This window comes from Aythya marila, assembly GCF_965140915.1.
Source record: "Aythya marila genome assembly, chromosome: 5".
NCBI lineage: Eukaryota > Metazoa > Chordata > Aves > Anseriformes > Anatidae > Aythya > Aythya marila.
Window position 1 is genome coordinate 12653144 of NC_139046.1, and position 16641 is coordinate 12669784.

At 46.7% G+C, this 16641-nt stretch overlaps 1 protein-coding gene across 1 annotated transcript in view; it reads right to left on the reverse strand.

Annotated features, from left to right (window-relative positions):
• EML1 (EMAP like 1) overlaps positions 1-14972 on the reverse strand; it is a 121992-nt gene extending 107020 nt beyond the window's left edge. The window contains exon 1 of the mRNA XM_082762039.1: positions 14786-14972. Within this exon, the coding sequence (XP_082618165.1) occupies positions 14786-14813 (28 nt within the window). The 5' untranslated portion in view covers positions 14814-14972. The remainder of the gene's footprint in view (positions 1-14785) is intronic.
• Positions 14973-16641: the final 1669 nt, after the last annotated feature.

A 16641-nucleotide genomic window follows, 5' to 3' on the forward strand; every position in this document is an offset into this window, starting at 1 on the left:
TAGCTTTAGTGTTTACAGTAAATGAGAAAAATGTTTGTCTGCTTGCTGGCACTTTTGCAGCAGTTCTTCCCAAATAAAAAATATAATAATTGGATGTATTATTATATTAAGTCAGTAAGTGAAGTTCATAGAAATTCCCTTTCCAGAAAAATAAAAGAAAGTCTATCTGCCTTGTAACAGCCAGAGCCTTTTCCAGCAATCAATCGCAGGCAGCGCGGGCTAGCAGGCAGGGCAGGAGCGCCAACGTCAAGCCCCGCAGACAAGCCAAGAAGGGCTGGGGCCTGGCAGGGGACCAAGTCTTCCCCTGCACAGCCACACAGGCACCGCTAGGGAAAAGGTTGAGGGGCCGCTAATTTCTGCATGGCTTCCTAAACGCTGCTCCGCTCAGTCTTGGCACAAGACGCAAGCCAGAGCCTGCTCCTGCAGGACTGTGACTTGTATGTCAGTCTCCTCTTTCCTTTTGACAGAAGAAAGGAGGCAGACGACCCAGACTCACACATACATGTGGCAGTAACATGCCCCAAAGCAGTCCTTAGCCACCCTGCCACTTTATATCCCAAACGTTAGGATACCCTCTGTGGGAAGATTTGGACCCTCTCGGGGTGTGGTAGGATAAGCACAAGCACTGATCTGCCCCATCCCTTTGTCAGTGAATGGAGCAAGGTCTAAGCATCCCTAAAAATGGGCTTCTGCCCTTACTCAGGAAAACCTCCCTTTCATTTTACACAATTTATATTTGTGAAAGAGCCAAAACAAACAAACAAACAACAACAACAAAGGATTGGATTCATTAACTATTAATGCTGCTAGTTATTAGTATTTCTACAGTAGCATTTGCATTCCTGAATCTTCAGATACAGATGAAAATGTATCCTTCCTTCACATATCTTACAAGTTAATTGATATGCGACGTGCCTTGTCAAGGGATGGCAAACAAAAGACCTGGGAGGAAGGAGATTTGCTCTGAATAAGCCGATAGCTACAAATGATTCTGAATCATATTGGAATTAAGTGACTTAGTGCCACTAATGCCACTGGCACTGCTGCTAGTCCTGACACTGGTGAGGGGCTTAATCTAAGAGTCTCTTTTGATTTCTCAGAGGCTCCTAGTGGTTAATTTTCTATTCCTTTTCCTTTTCTTCTTTCTCATTTCTCCTTCTTCAGAACTTGTCAGAGTAAAAGGCTGATGTCTGAAAGGATCTAATCTAGGCTATGGTTAGGTTATGACAGGCAGGAGGTAGAGGAACAAAAGCAGAACAGGACAGAAAATGGGGCTGATCCACTAAGATTTGCTAATTGTAATAAATATGAGACCGCACAGAAGCTTCTAATGAGCTTACATAAAGCATTTTAAAGGGACACTGTCAGGTTAAGCATTGTGTTTAAAAATATAAATTTTGTTAATAATTCCAGATTAAAACGGAATTAAACTTTAATGCTCAATTAATTTCTCACCCTTTGTGCCAGGGTCTGACCTGTGTTTCACACAACACAGTCACCAAAAACAGAGGGGGTTTTATTCTGCTGCTTCTTGGCTGGAGCACACCTACACCCTAGGAGGGAGGGTGGGCCATGACTGCCCTGTGAGTGATGGAAATGCAGACAGAAGGATGTAGCAGGGACATGTTACACCCTGGCTTCGTTGGCCAAGCTCTGAGCTCCCGTGGAGCTTGCACAGAGGTCTCTCGCCAGGCTGGCAGGGTTGCAGTTCCACCAGGACCAGCCCTGGGTCCTCACGCCACCCTGGGTCACACTGTGTAGCTTTGTCCACAACTTCATTTTCTTGTTTTAGCGCATTACTTAAACATTTCCATGTTTAGATTACAGGCTTTTCAGAGCAGAGTTTGAAGCCAGAACAGTGACCATGCAGAGTTTAACTGAAACTGAAGGAAAGGGCTCGTGGAAACTTCACAAAGAAGTTTTGTAAACAGAGGTTTGATACTATGGTGATCAGTCCTTAGAAGTGTCGACTCCCTTCTCCTCTCTTCTCAATTCCTTAATGTTCTTCCAAACATGCAGATCGTAGTCCTGGCCTACATGGCAGCACTGAGTGCATGTTTATGCACTAAACGATTGCAGTGAAGTCGTGCTCACAGAACAGCGGTGCTGGATCTGCTTCCCAGCTGAGCCTCTCCCAGAAAGTCTGGGAGGGAGCAAAATGCCTTTGCCTGCCTTTGCATCTCCAGGGGTCTCCGGACAGAATGTGGTCTCAGTAAACCACAAAGCATGGTCCAAACCTGAGGAGGGTGAGAGTGCAATGGGGAGAGAAGGCAAGAAATCTGTTCCCAGGCTGAAAGGCTCAGGTATGTTGCCACGTGGAAGCCCGCCAAGGATGTGCTGGAGGTCATGTCCTCTGCTGTTTGCATTATCTGCTCGCTGCGGCACCCCCCGGTGCTGCCCTACAGCCCCACAGCTCAACCTCCCAGCAGGCTGAACCCCAGAGAGGCCCTGCTGCTGGCAGCTGTAAGAGGAGCTGGAGCAGGCTGCGTGGATTACAGCGCGTCTGATCCCAAAAGCCGCTGGGCTTCAGGCCATGATCACCATGGGTCTCTTCTGGTAGGTGCAGCCTCCCTCCAGCATCCGAAGCATCCCAGTGTATCCGTTCCCACCCACAAGATGCTGCAGCAAACACAGTGGGCTTCTGCTTTTGCTGTCTAGCAAATTCTCCTACCCCAGGTGGAAAGATCCTCTGCTTCTTTTATACTGGAGAAGCTGAGAAAATAAATTCTTCAGAATAACCCACAGTCTGCATAAGTTCAACAGAAGCAAGAAGAAGCACTTAGAGTGTGATGGAAGAATTACTGTCCCCGTGTATCGTTACCTGGGGGAGGACAAGCCCAACACACTAGAAGCTTTGTAACCATCTCAGACTACTTAGGGAATTTGCAACACAAGCTGAAATGTTTGAAAATGTATTTTTTTTTCCTCAGCCTTACATTTCCCAAATGAGTATGGACAAATTCAGGTCTGGAACAACTCCAGAGAATGTGATGAACTACCATCAGAAGAACAGAGGCAATTGCTTTGTTCCCCCTCCCTCCCAGCGTGATGCAATATCTCTTAAATCCAGTAGGGGAAAAAGAAAAAAAAGGTACGCAATGTAATAAGGACAAAAGTTTGTTCTGATTTCCTCAGCCTCTAAGCCCGCTGGGCACAAATCTGTGTTCACTATATGCTGCAGTCTCATGGCCCAGCAGATTGAGTGATGGATTGTGTTTTTTGTTTACCTCCCTTTCCAATCTCTTCTGTAAGCCAGAGATAAAGCCAGCACAGCTCTAGCTGTACTTTTGAACCCATGTTTAAATGGGGTGGAGATAAATCTTAATGAGATTGTCCTGCCCTATTACCTTAAGTAGTATACCTCAAATGAACCCTGCTAAAGGCTGTAATTCCCTTCTGAGATTTCAGTGACATGAGCAAGTGGCTCATATTTCACTGTTGTGGTTTGGGTCGTCATCAGATACTTGGTAGAATTCCATCTTTATTGCATAAGTATTAGAGAAACCAGAATTTATTAAAGATGTGAAAATAGTAGAAGACCTTTTCCTCAAATAAGCACTAAGAAATTTTCCCTAATCTCTGCTCCAAGCAGAAAATGATTTTTGCATCTCTATTTCATGAGTGTTCAGTCGTAAAAACTTCACTCCTATAAATTCTAATGATAGATATTTTTTTGCTTCCTATTTCATATCAGGATAAAAGCCAAGGTGTCTTCCCAAGACTTGCTGCTGGGTGGAGTGAGGAAAGTGGCAGCAGATGGGCAGGACTGGAAGAACTGAGAGGAGGGACCGGAGACATCTCAGCCTGGGTGTCCCCAGTGAGCACCATACCGCAGCAGGGACACCATGTATTTAGGACCTCTTGAGAACAATGTGCAGTTGAAGATAGAGAATTTTTAGGAATTATTTAGCTAAAGTAATAAGAAAGGACTATCCCTAACTGCTGATCTAGCTCAGGGGAGAATTAGCCTTTCTGCCGATATTTCACACCACTTTGTAGATGTCTCATACCTGACCAACACACGGAAATTCAACTACCTGAGGATCTCAGTGGCCTCATCAGGTGCTATTAACTGTGAAAGAAGAGATCTGGGGCTCATCTGAAGCAGTGAGCGGTTGCTTGTAGAGGAACAAGACCAAGCCCGTAGGAATGCACTGGGATGCGCCTACCCTGCTGCCTTTACTGCATGCTGTCCTCCAGGAAGGGAGTGTAAACACCCCAGCCAGCAGCAGTGAGTAGTGGAAAATAAATGTGGTCTGTGTTTGCTGGCTCCTCACTCTAAACAACCCTGAGCTCCAGTCGGGTTAGCTCCCAAGAAAGCATGCGTGCCGGATCGCAACAAAGCAGCTGGTGGGGCAGGCTTGGGCTGTGCTGGGGTGGACTCGCTCTACAGCATTGCCTTGTCCTTCATGTCAACTCATTAATTTGTCCAGTTGCCTCCAGTTCTCCTCTCTCCCTGAAGGGAGCTGGATTCCATAAGCCAGATTGTCAGTTGAGCAACTGCCTCAAAACAAGGAAATCTTTAAAGATTTGGCACCATAACTTAGGATAACCCAGCTGCTGAACCTCGTTAGGGAAAGAAATCAAATTCTAACCATGCACTCAATGTTGAGGCACATTTCTGAAGGACAAAGTAAAACCAATTTAGCAAAACTGGATATTTTCTAAGCCTTTATCTCCTCCTTGGACAAAACCAAGATGTTCAGCCCCTGGTTACCTTTGTGTCTCCCAGACATGGAGCGGTGAGCTTTCTTGTGCACCTTGGGGCGTCCCTCTCCCCTACAGGGTCTCTGGGCTGTGGGATGAGGGACACAACACAGGAACATGTTTGTCTTCTCCAGGAACCAGCCCTGCCCTGCTGAGGTCCTGACAGCAGCATGAAGTGGCGAGATGCTCAGCCCAAAACCATGCTGAAACCTCTCTGGTGTCAGTCATGCTTTGATTGACCTGAGTATTGAGGAGGCTCCTGTGGCAGGGGATGCTCATCATGCCTTGACAAAAATGTGTCATCCAGTCCCTTTTCAGTGGTAGTCTCCTTCCAGCATATGTGGGAGAAGACATCAGAGTAAGCAGGGAGTAGTAAAGTACAACAAAAGGGCTATTCAGCTACTTTATGTGTGGGGAGGCTCCCCAAAGATCTAAAGAAACCAAATAATTGTAGAAGAGGAGTTTGCTGAGAAAACAACCACTCCTCCTGTAAAAAGCTGTGAGCAGATTGAATGCTTTCCCTGGAGTTTTCCAATTTTTTCATTAAATGACTCAAAATGAAAACATGCAAAAATGTGGTTGGTGTTTAAGAAGACAGTTTTTGTTAGAGAAATATTATTCTCCAGCCTACACATGTGAGCATTGTGTGCCTCAGCCTGCACTATCTGTTCCAGATACTGCACACTCTCTCACACTTTACCACATGATGCTCCTTCCTATGACTTAGATGTTTAAAAAACAAAATATCTTGGGGAAAAAAGAAAATCCCCATTCTCCAGTGGCATAAGACTCCCCATATGTTGCTGACTGGGTGAGAATAGACATAGATGCCTTGCTGACCCCCAAATACTCATGACCCAAGAAAACTGGCTTTAGAAAAAATAAAGCAAATCTTACAAGGCTCGTGATAAACATCAAAGGGCTGGCAGCATTAAGATGAATCAAACATTTAAGGTGAAATTTCCCAGAGAAATTGCTTCCATTTCATCAATGTGCTGTCTGTTTTCCAACAGCTATGCCTAAATATACCATTTGGAATTTATGATAGATGCAGGAAATAATGGTTTCCTTTTCAAAACCCTTTCCAGATGGGGCCCATATGCCTGCAGCACAAACATATTGCAATCTCATGCCTACGTCAGATGTGTGTGAGAAGGGCTGCTGACTCTTGTAGCAACAGGACTAACCAGGGAGCCTCTGTTCTAGGGTAAAAAGAGTTGTAGAAAATGACAGGTTTAGTGTTCCAGGGACAAGTTGCCTGTGCCAGAGCTGCTTGTGTGCGAGTCTATCAACACTGGAGACTATCTCCAAACAATTAATGAAGTATCAAGTTATTATAAGAACAAGCTGAGAAAGTATATTTATTGCTAGAGATCTGGTTATGAGGTGACAGAGGATTTTAGATTTTATGACGAATGTGTTTCCAATAAGCTGTTCATCGTAACATCACAGCTTCACCTGTTGGAGATATTGAACATGGTGAAGGATGCAATTCCAGGAAGATCAAGGACAATTTCAGGCTAAGTTCATTTTAAAAGCATTGCCAGGAGCTGGATTGCATCTGTGCCTCAGCCACAGAGCTCCTCTCAAAGGGAGGGCAGTCGCTCCATGGAGCAGCTGTGGAAACCAATCTTTCCATGACAGTCACTACCGGAGCGCTCCTCATCTTCTGGTTCTGGACCAGAGGCCAGAGCGGTGACTTGCAGGCATGTCCAGCTCTCACAGCTAGAAATGAAGTTTGAACATGAAGTATGGTGCTGGGCCTGTGCCGTGAAAGACGAGCGCCTCAGCACCTCGGGGGAGACACCCACATCAGTCAGCGCTGGTTTTGGCTCAGTCCTGCTGTGCTTCTGTGCCTCGTATGTACACTCTAACCATACCACACACGTGGCTGTGACTTATTGCTAAGTCATATCTGGAATGTTTCAGTAGGGGAAATACCAAACATTTACTGTTTTTGAATTAGGTACAGAAATAAGCATGTTTCTCTGAACAGTTGTGCTGGGATGGAGTAGGGGTAATGCACAGCACCTCCCACACACCACAGCAGTGCTTGCTGGTGGGGTCACATCCCAAAAACTGTACCAGGAATGCAGCCAGGACTCGGGCTGTGTGATTTGGGGAGAATAATGGAGCTGACCCAGCTACAGCCTGTACTTGTGGGTCTGATATATAAAGGTATTGCTGAGATTTTAAAAGACTTGTGATCCAAATTCACTAGAGTGGATAGAAAGGCTCCTTTCCACCTGGATCAGGCCCTTAAAGCTCTCTGTTACCACAGAGAGAGAGAGATGGGCAATTTTTAAGTTTAACCCAAAGTTATGTCCTTCTTAATCACTGTGATATGATCGCACAAAACCTGAGGCCCTCATTTGTAGATTTTTGAGTATCTGTGGAAAACACTTTGGTGCTCAGACCTCATGCACAGGTGTTTTTTTGTGTGCTTTCACTCCTTGGTTGTGCCAGCGAGACGAATTTTGCACAGAGCGCCTATGGGTTTGTGAAGGGATTTTGGACCTAAACCTTGCAATCATTTCTCTTTCAAATACCATCAAACACAGCCGATGGAAATATGAACCATGTGTACAGAGCTCAGAGCAGTGGAGAGGAGCTGAGAGGAGTGAGCCTGGGCGCCTCTCTGACATGCTGCCTTGCTGGTATCCATGAAGAGGAGAGCATAACTCTCATAACTGTAAACCTTGCTGGAATTTCTTGTGGCTGCTCAAGGGCCACTGCCAATGTTCTGAGCCCAGCCAGGATGGAGCCACCTAAGGAAGGAGCCCCATGGGGACAGTCTGTGTGCAGGCCCATCGGCAGCTCTGGCCTGTCCCAAGGGGCCCAGTGACCCACCACATACTTCAGCTGCTCTGTGAAGCCCAGGACTGCTTCGGAGAAGTGAACCTGGGCACCATCAATAGGTCCATGCCCAGCACTTGGCATCTGCCAGGAGCCCATTCCTCTGTCCCAGTATTTCTTTCCAATTTCACACAAGCAAGAAAGCATCTGGAGGACCTCACTGCTTTTTCAGATGAGGCATGAGATGTAAAAGAATCCTGGATGCTGCTAATTTAACCTTGGAAACCATCATTGCATGGTGAGGAAACTGATCACAGGCAGCAAGGAAAGAAATTACAGGGACAGATAGGCAGCTAAAGAGGTAGATGAGGGCCTGGGCACTCACTAAGTTGGCGTGAGGGTAAACTGGCATTTTGTTTGGAGCCTGAATTGTAAAATGAGGGAAATGTGCCCCACCCTGTAAATTACTGCCCATGAAACAGGTCTGCTGCAAGACAGGGCTCCAGACAGCAAGAAGTAAATGTTAAATGCAATTATGGCTCCTAAATGCCAATGGCTTAACACTGGCTATGCTGGCAATGCTGCAGATGTTGTGAGGCATGGTGGGGAGGTAAAGAAAAAACACATCAGCTGTTTTTCTGCGTGCCCCAAGTTACAGTAAACATCATGGACTAAGACCATCAAGAAATGTTCTGTATGCTCTGTGCAAGTGTTCCTGCTTACAGACCCTAGGACAAACTAGAGATTTCAAGTATTTAGATGGACAAGTAAAAGCCTCCTGCCAGCAAAATCCTCCTCCAAGGGAGGAGGAGCCCTTGGCAAGCCATGTAGCCTCTTTTATATTTCCTTAACTAGATCCTTAACCAGCATCCCAGCTGCAAGCATTCATGCTAACTGCTTTTGTATCTGATGACTGCCTGAAAGAGCTCTCCTTCCTCAGCATGGCTCTCCTCAGGAAAAAAGGAATAGGAGAAAAAAAGTAGAAAGAGAGCCATGAAAAAGAAAACCTTTCCTATTCTTCCAGATATGGTTTCAGTGCATTTCTGCAAACTCAGACTTCTGAAAAACAGTGTTAACATCTATGCTACCTCCAGCTCCCTCCCTTTCACAGGGCCGCAGCAATTACTACATGGGCTCCGGAGTCCCCAGCTTCCTCACAGACCAAAAAGAACTTTTTTTTTTCTTTTTCCTACAAAAGATCTGAGAAGGTGGATGAGAGACTTCAGCTGGGCTGCTGCAGCCTCACTGCTTTGAAAACAGCACGTTTGAACATTGCTATCCCTCCTCGGCGGGGAGGGTGCAGGCAGGTTTAACTCCTTATGGATCCTCAGCTGCGTTTGATATTTTGGATCATGGGACTGTCTTGAAACGCCTTACATGCAGAGAGGGCTTTCCAGGTTTGTCTCTGACCTCTTCCCACTCCCGTGTCTGCACAGGGATTGCTTTGTTGCCATGAATCTGCTCCTGGCGTTTTTCTTGTGAAACATGGATTCCTGGGGCTCCTGAGTCACACACATTGCCTTGCCTGTTTTCCTGACCCTCAGATTCAAAAATCTCTATAAAAACACACACACAGATAACACAGTTTCATTCTCATTAGCGTAGCTCTCACCAGTGCCCAGGCCCCTGATGTTGCACTGCTGCTGAGGCAGAGTGAGGAGCTGGTGCTTGACCCACCGGCCTTCAGAGGCTCAGAGGGACAGTTCCCAGCTGCCAAGAAAGCTCTGGGATTTTGGTTTCATGTGCATCGAACTAGACCAAGGAACCCAAAGATTATATTTGTTTTTATTTTACTGAAGAATTTCAAGTCATTTTGTCTGACTTGCCACTTAACTTCAGTTTTCAAAGTGTAGCCTTTAGAAATGTGTTAACATATTGGAAATGTTGACAAAATGTTACGCTTTGATTCAGTGACCTCTGTATTTGTTGATGGAAGAACACTGTACTGGAAGATTTGTTCCTAACAGAGTTAATGATCTGCTCCTGATCTGACTTCCCCAGTGCAAAAAGAACTGAGTTTGCCAAGAGGTACAAGCATCAAGCCCAAAGTTTCTGTGAGGTGGTCTTTAGTTACAAACCCTGCAAAATAACACAGAACATGTCAGGCTCTCATTGTTTTGCAAAAAGTAGTGATTAATGCTACCTACAAACAGTGGTCATTTTGGGCATTTTTGGTCAAACGGGCATTTCTTGACGGGTAAAGCCACCAGCTCCAGCCAGAGCTCTTGCACAGAGCCTTTCATCTGCATCTTCTCTTGAAGTCTTTCACAACGCTGAGCATAGGGCTGGGATGCCTTTTGGGTGGCAGGTTTTAGAAAGCGGGAAGTGTCTGTATGAGCAGTGGTGAACTGCACAGTCTCAGAGCGGTGGAAGTGCCTGAAGGCAGAGGGCAGGAGCCACTGGGGATTTCCCTTCCTCCCCATCCCTCCCAGGACTCAGCCATCCCCCTGCACCCAAGCAGGCAAGGAATGGGTTGCTGGCCCAGGCAAGCATGGCACAGAGCTCTTGGGAAAGGAGTGGAGAGCAGGAGGGAGCCATGTGGGCTGCAGGAAGTCACCCGGGACTCCAGCCAAAACAGATGAAACTGCTCCATGGATGGGACAGCCTCCTATGGAAAGTTGCCTGCAGAGAGATGAAGTCTCCTCCTGCAAGCCTGGAGCGATCAGTGGGCGAAGCAAGAGCACAGCCCATGAAATGGGCAAATGCTGGAACTGCTTCTTTCTTGAATATTTATACTGACTGTTATATTTATATATAAATTCTGTAAGATGTTTCTCTCAGCCCCTCTGCAGCTCCATCTTTAAATGGAACAAGGCAGACAAGAGCAAGGCTGGGCTATAAGGACTTCAGAGGAGATCAGCAGGCATGCTTCAGGTAATCTGCAGTGACATCTGGCCACAGCGACCTGGACAAGCTTGCACAGCTTCAGTGGCTGTGCTGAAGCTGCAGTCATTTACAATCATTCTTAATTTGGGGCTTCAGCCCAGGCTTCTCAGAAGGTGAAAGTTTTATATGTGTTTTTCTCTGGTTGTTGCTGGGAGTACTGACTGCAAGGTTGCTCGTGCCTTGCTGTGCGAGGTTTGACAGCGAGGTCTGCAGCTGTGGGAGCCCCAGCCTCACCTGCTCTGGGCTGGGGATCACCCAGGGATCTCTGAGGACACAATCCAGTGCTCCACAAAGTGCCTGATGGCCTCAGGGGGGCCAGGATCTGAAAAAACATTGTCTTGAGATGCTAAAGAAATGCCAGTATACTTCTAACCTGCAAGCATCTGGGTCTATATAGGGGAAAAAACTTGCCAATTCCCTGCTTACCCAGAAACCTGGAGTACTAAATATGGTCTGTAGAGAAATTCTGCAACATAACTTCAGTGTGCTGCCTTTTATTTAGGGTCTCACCCTGCAGGCAGTAGTATTCAGTGGGACCACACACAACACTGTTAGGGTCTCAGTCAAGACCTTTTATCTAAGTTCTAGACTGCAAAGCAGAACTGGTGCTCTAGCCCTTAAAGCCACAGCAGTGAGACATTTTTACCAAATCTGATGAAAGATGAATTTAAAGCATGATCCTGTACTGAGCATGTAAAAACAGGACAATTTTATTTGGCTGGCCCACACCCCATGCAGGCACTAAACCATTTCCTGTGACTTTTTATGACAAAAATGTATTTGTGCCATTTTTAAATCCCAGCAGCCATGTAGAGACAGCACAATGCGGGTGAATGAGGTTCTGCGCAGTAGCAGCCTCACGGCTGACCTAAATGGACTCACCGTGACAGTGCAGAATATGCACGAATCTCTGGAAACTTCAATTCCTGGAGGGTTCTGGGATATCCTGATTCTGCAAACACCAATTTTAGCAAATTGGCTCCAGTCTCCCTTAAAGACATGTTTGAAATGTGTAATTTTAGCTTTGAAAGGAAGTATTTAGCTCAAGAGTCAGGAACACGCTTCAGATGAAAGGTCTTATTTCCTCCTCTATTGAAATGATGCCAATACAAGTTTAGGAGGAATTTTAAGGAAATTCAGTTATATTTGCATACCACCTGCTGCAGAACAAGATAAATCAATTCTGTTTCTTTCTTTTTTAGCCCTGTTTTCATAAATAACAGAGAAAGTATGTACATAGAAGATTCCTGGTATCCGAAGAGCTATACTCTCTCCAGCAATATAATCCTCATCTATTATGGCTGAATACCTTGAATTATCGTGGCAGTGATGTTATCCACAAAAATGTAGCCATGCCATTCAAAATCAGTCTGTGGCTGACGGAGTCTTTAGGAGAAAATAAGGAAAGAGGCACTTTAAGAACCTTTGAATGACTTCAGAGCTTTTTCTGAAGTCGAGAGGATTGTGTTAAGAACCAGAACCATCGTGACTCATATATTCCTAATCAAAATGTTGGGTGCGTGAAAAGCTGTTCAGTCACACAGAGACTAAATTGTCTCCTTACAGGAGGAAAATAATACACACAAGAGGAAGCACTTAAATAATTGATGTGCTCTTCTTTTATCTGTGTGTAGGAATGACAGTAAATCTATGTACCTAGCACTAATGGGTAGCATCAGTATGCCAATAATTGCTAATGACAAAGAAATGCGAGTGTGATAGTCCTGAAGTGGCTGATCCTTATTTTTGCTTTATCTACCCATGTTACAATGGTAAATTGATGGTGTAAATTTTAGAAATCTGCTCACTAATATGTCACTTTGATAGTAATGCTCACAAATGCCTTTTTTGGTAAGAATTCAGTCCAAAATGCTTGTACAATTACTTAGATTTAATCTGCCATCTGACAGCTAGGATCCTTCTTTTATGTCTTCTGTGCCACATTCAAAAGACAATGTAAAACTTTGTTTGCAACACATGTTTAATTTTCCATTACAAATCAGAGAAACAGTGCAGCCACCCTGGAATCAAACATAAACCAGAGATTTAAAAACCCAGTGGTTTCATCCTGAAAAACTGCATAACCATTTGCAGTGCAGAAGTGGGATATTCCTACTGAATAAAGCTTCTTGTTGAGAAATTATTGGTGTATCGACCCATTCACATCCAGCTATTTAATTCAAAGATTGTATTGAGCACTTCCCTCTGGGTTGCTTGTCTGAGGGAACAATTACGCAGCTGTTCTTACTACATTCTTGTGTGGGCAGAAAGCACTGTAAAAATCCTGGCATGAGTTTACAGTAAGTGCAACCTCCAGTTCGCGGGCTGTTCATTAGGCGTACTCTTTGCAAGGAGGTTGGCGAAGCGATACGTAGGCTTGACACTAATATTCTGCTTTCGCTAAACTTATTTATAGTTGCGTGCCTGTTTATGCTCAGACACATGCACACGGCTGTCCAGGTTGTGTTATAAACAGAGCTCAAGATCCCTGCCACGTTGCTTATGGTACACACCACTACAGCAACTCCTTGCAGCTATGCTGCCTGGCCACTTTCAAAACTAGGAGTTTTAGAAATACAGCACCCGTCTTACTGTGCTGATTGGGTTCAGAAGAGTGGTATTTCTGTATGGCTGGACACTAAGCATTATTTTAGCAAGTTTTATGATGGGTTTCTTGCAACCCTTTCAATGGAGTTTTTGCTGCTGAAGTTTTAAACTCTGAAATAGCTGGTAAAGGAGAAGTAACCACAAAGGGAGCTGCGTGATTTCAAAGCCCCCTCGCAGGAAAAGCCCTCCATTGGTCTGCTCCTCCAAGGTCTGCTCACAGACCCTGCAGAAGGGCCACCTCCCAACCCGTACACCACTGGGAGAGGGAGGTGAGGGATGAGCCCTGGGGCTGGGCAGGCTGCTGGGAGGCCCTGAGTTGGGTGGATTTGGGGGGAGCAGAGGGAAGCATACCTGCCCCTGGCCTGTGCCAGGACATTTCTGACCTGTGTCTGCACCTACACATCTCTTCTGGCTCCTTCTCCGCCTAGCAAAGTGCTGCTGCACCTACAGGAGCATTTCTGAGGGCAACCTCCCGGACCCTCAGTGGGGAAGATTGAGATATCAGGAGCTCCTGCACACAGCATGCTCCGCGTGCTCGATATCAGTTTCATCAGTAATATCAGATGCCAGCTAAATACTGTCACTGTCATCCTGAAATATCCCAACCTCGGCTCAGAGTGCTTAACAAGCAAACACAGGCTGGGCCCTTAAAATCAAAGCCGGCTCTGCCGAAGAAGGGAAGCCGTGCTGGTTCTCGGATCAGCCCTTTGACAGGGTGGGTGAGGAAAGCCCATCCCCAGCTCTCCTGCCTTCAGACAGCACTGGTAGCTGTGTGACGGCGCAGGGAGCTGTGCATGGTGCAGTTCACTCTGCATTGCATACATAATTTATAATTTTCCAGTGGTTTTGATTGCACATTTTTGGACATGGGGTTGCTTTCGTAAAATGGAAGCAGAGAGAGAATAAAAAAAAAAAGAAAAAAAAAAAAAAAAGAAAAAACCACCTCTGCTGCAGCTGCCTTCTGTAGTCCCCTGTTTTAGTTGAGACCCTCATTTCTAACACACGGCCTTCACAGGCCGCAAAACACAAGCACTGCATACTCTGCCTGTGTTTGTCTGTATACACAAATACCTGAAAAGATCAATGCTTCCCATGGTACAAGAACAAAAAAGAACAAAAAAAAATGTTTTCAGTGGTCCATGCCTTTATTAGCAAAATGCCTTGGCAGAGAGTTGCTCCAGCATTACAACAACAGTTTCCTGTCACGCCAGCAGCATAGCGGGTGTTTACAAGATGTACAGAAGTTACAAAAAAAGCAGCTGAGAACCACGCTGCTTTCTGAGCTCGGTGAAGTTGGGCACGTACAGCCATACGTGCCCGTAAAAGCCTCCTCCAAAAGATGCAGGCAAAACACGCGAAGCCCTGACTTTGGAAACACGGCGCGCCGCTATTTCCTCTCAGCACACAAACCACTCACCGTACATTTATCTGCCCTTGCTGCGTCCGCAGTCGTTGCTGCGGGTTTATCAGCACGCTCCCACCAGGCGCCCGCGGCGCGCTCACTCCTGGGGGACCCGTTCCCAAAAAATCCCCCACTGGAGACGGAGACAGCAGGCACCGACACCGTCACCCTCACCTCTGACGGACACAGGGGCCGGCTGCCTGCGGTACCCAGCTGTTCCTCGCCCCTGTGCCTCTCCCCATGCACTGTGTGGGCTCCAGGCTGGCAGTGGGGGGCTTCTCGTTGCCCCTTGGTGGTGGCCGGCCGGTGGGCTGGCGTGGGGCTCTGCAACCCAAGAGCGTGCGCTAGCCGGCGGGACGCTGCAGTAAATATAAATCTGGCTCTTACCCACGGGCAGTCCCTCGCAGTCAGACATCGTGCGAGAAGCGCTCCTGGCCGGGGGCTCGGGAAAACCACGGCGAACAAACACCCGCGCGGGTTCTTCTGCTCGCAGAGGCAGGAGGGGGGGGAAATATCTACGGATTTACAGCCACCCGGCTCCTCCACGGTACATCTAACCACCCAGAGAGCTGTAGCAACAGTCCCGTCTCTGCCTTCTCATTATGGGATGTAAAGATAAGAATGTGCTTTTGTGCCAAAAGAGTGTGCTATTGGTGGATAAATTTGTTGTCATCCCTCCCCTTCACGGAGTTTCCTCTTTAATGTCACAGAGGCACATTACCCGGCCTGAAAGGCCATAGAATATTTATGAAACAGCTTTTAAGAGCTAAGCTGCGAATCTGCAGCAAAGGAGGGGGCTGAGGGCTGCGGTGGGAGCAGCACTGTCCCCGGGGGGACGCAGGCGGTGGCTGCTCCTCTCCTCTACAGCCGCTGGCAAAACGAGGGTGGGAGCTGGGAGAGGGGCAGGGGCTGGGGCACAGCTGGTTGCAGGGGCAGAAAAATAAATCTGCTTTGGTTTGTGCTGTAAGATCTGAGAAACGGTGCTTGTGACGCTGTTTGCTGTCCCACCTTGTGTGTTTACCGTTGGCAATGTTCCGAGTGCAGATTTTTTGGTAACTTTTTGTCACTTTTGCTTGCTTAAAATATGCAGCTTTGGTGAAGTGAAGCATTTCATGGCTACCCTTGCATCTCAACTTTTTAATGTCAGTAAATGGATTCTGCTTGATATGAAATTTCTAGACCTTTCAGCCAGGTCCGGTCAGCAGTGAGGATCCCTGCACACTGGCACAGTCTTGGCTACTTAATGAAAAAAAGCAAATCATGTCACCAGTACCAGGGCTCTGTTAAGGTGGCCAGGCACAACCACCCAGGACAAGGAGCTGCCAGAGCCCTGGGTGACATATTGCTTCAAAATACCTTGAAGGGAAAAAAAAAAAAAAAAAAGAAAAAAGAAAAAAGAAAAAAAAAAGCGCATCATTAAGGCTTAATTTGTATGAATTGTATTAGGTGCTCAGTATGCTCAGCACCTCTGGAAGAGCTGGGCCACTTTTATCAAGGTGCTTCACTCTAAGCACTCAGCAGCGTGGCAAGCTGTAGCATGGCTTCAGCTCAGAACATCAGGCCAGTGACTACAAAAGCTAGAAGAGCTGCAAATCTTCCCAAAAGGACACCTCAGGTTCCCTTCACAGCTTCTGGAGGGCAGGATGGGGGTCCTGGGGCTTTCTGTCCCAGTGCTGGTGGGGTTTGCTGGCATGGAGCTCTGCAGGCATCATTCTGCCATGGACATCATGCCATGGACATCATGCCAAGGCATCATGCTCATCCCCTCCATCCTTCTGCCACTGGCAGGCTAAAGGAGCAGTCTCTAATCTGGGAGATATGGAGCCATGGAGGTGTCCAGTCTCAGTCTCAATGCATGTCTGGGGAGAGTAGAGGGGCTAAAACAGACCAGAGGACTCTTCCTTCCATGCAGTTTCACTGCAGAAAAGTTTTGCTCCGACATGTGTGTGGATTAAAGCTTTTTAGCTAGACCCTGTCCTAGCACAGGCTCCCAGCTCTGCAGGTGTTTATGTGCCAATTGAACCTCAAGCCCCATCGAAGTCCCTGGAACCACTCTCAGTTATAAAGTTAAACATGTGCCTAAGTGTTTGCAGGATCAAGGGCTCACCATCCCCACTCGCACTCACGGAGCAAGCAGCTGCAGCTGATTTTGAAGTCACCTCTCACAGCTGTGTGCTCCTCTGTGGAAGGTCAGAGCCCTGGAGCAGAGCTGGATGAGTGCCTGCAGTGAGGTCACGCCAAAA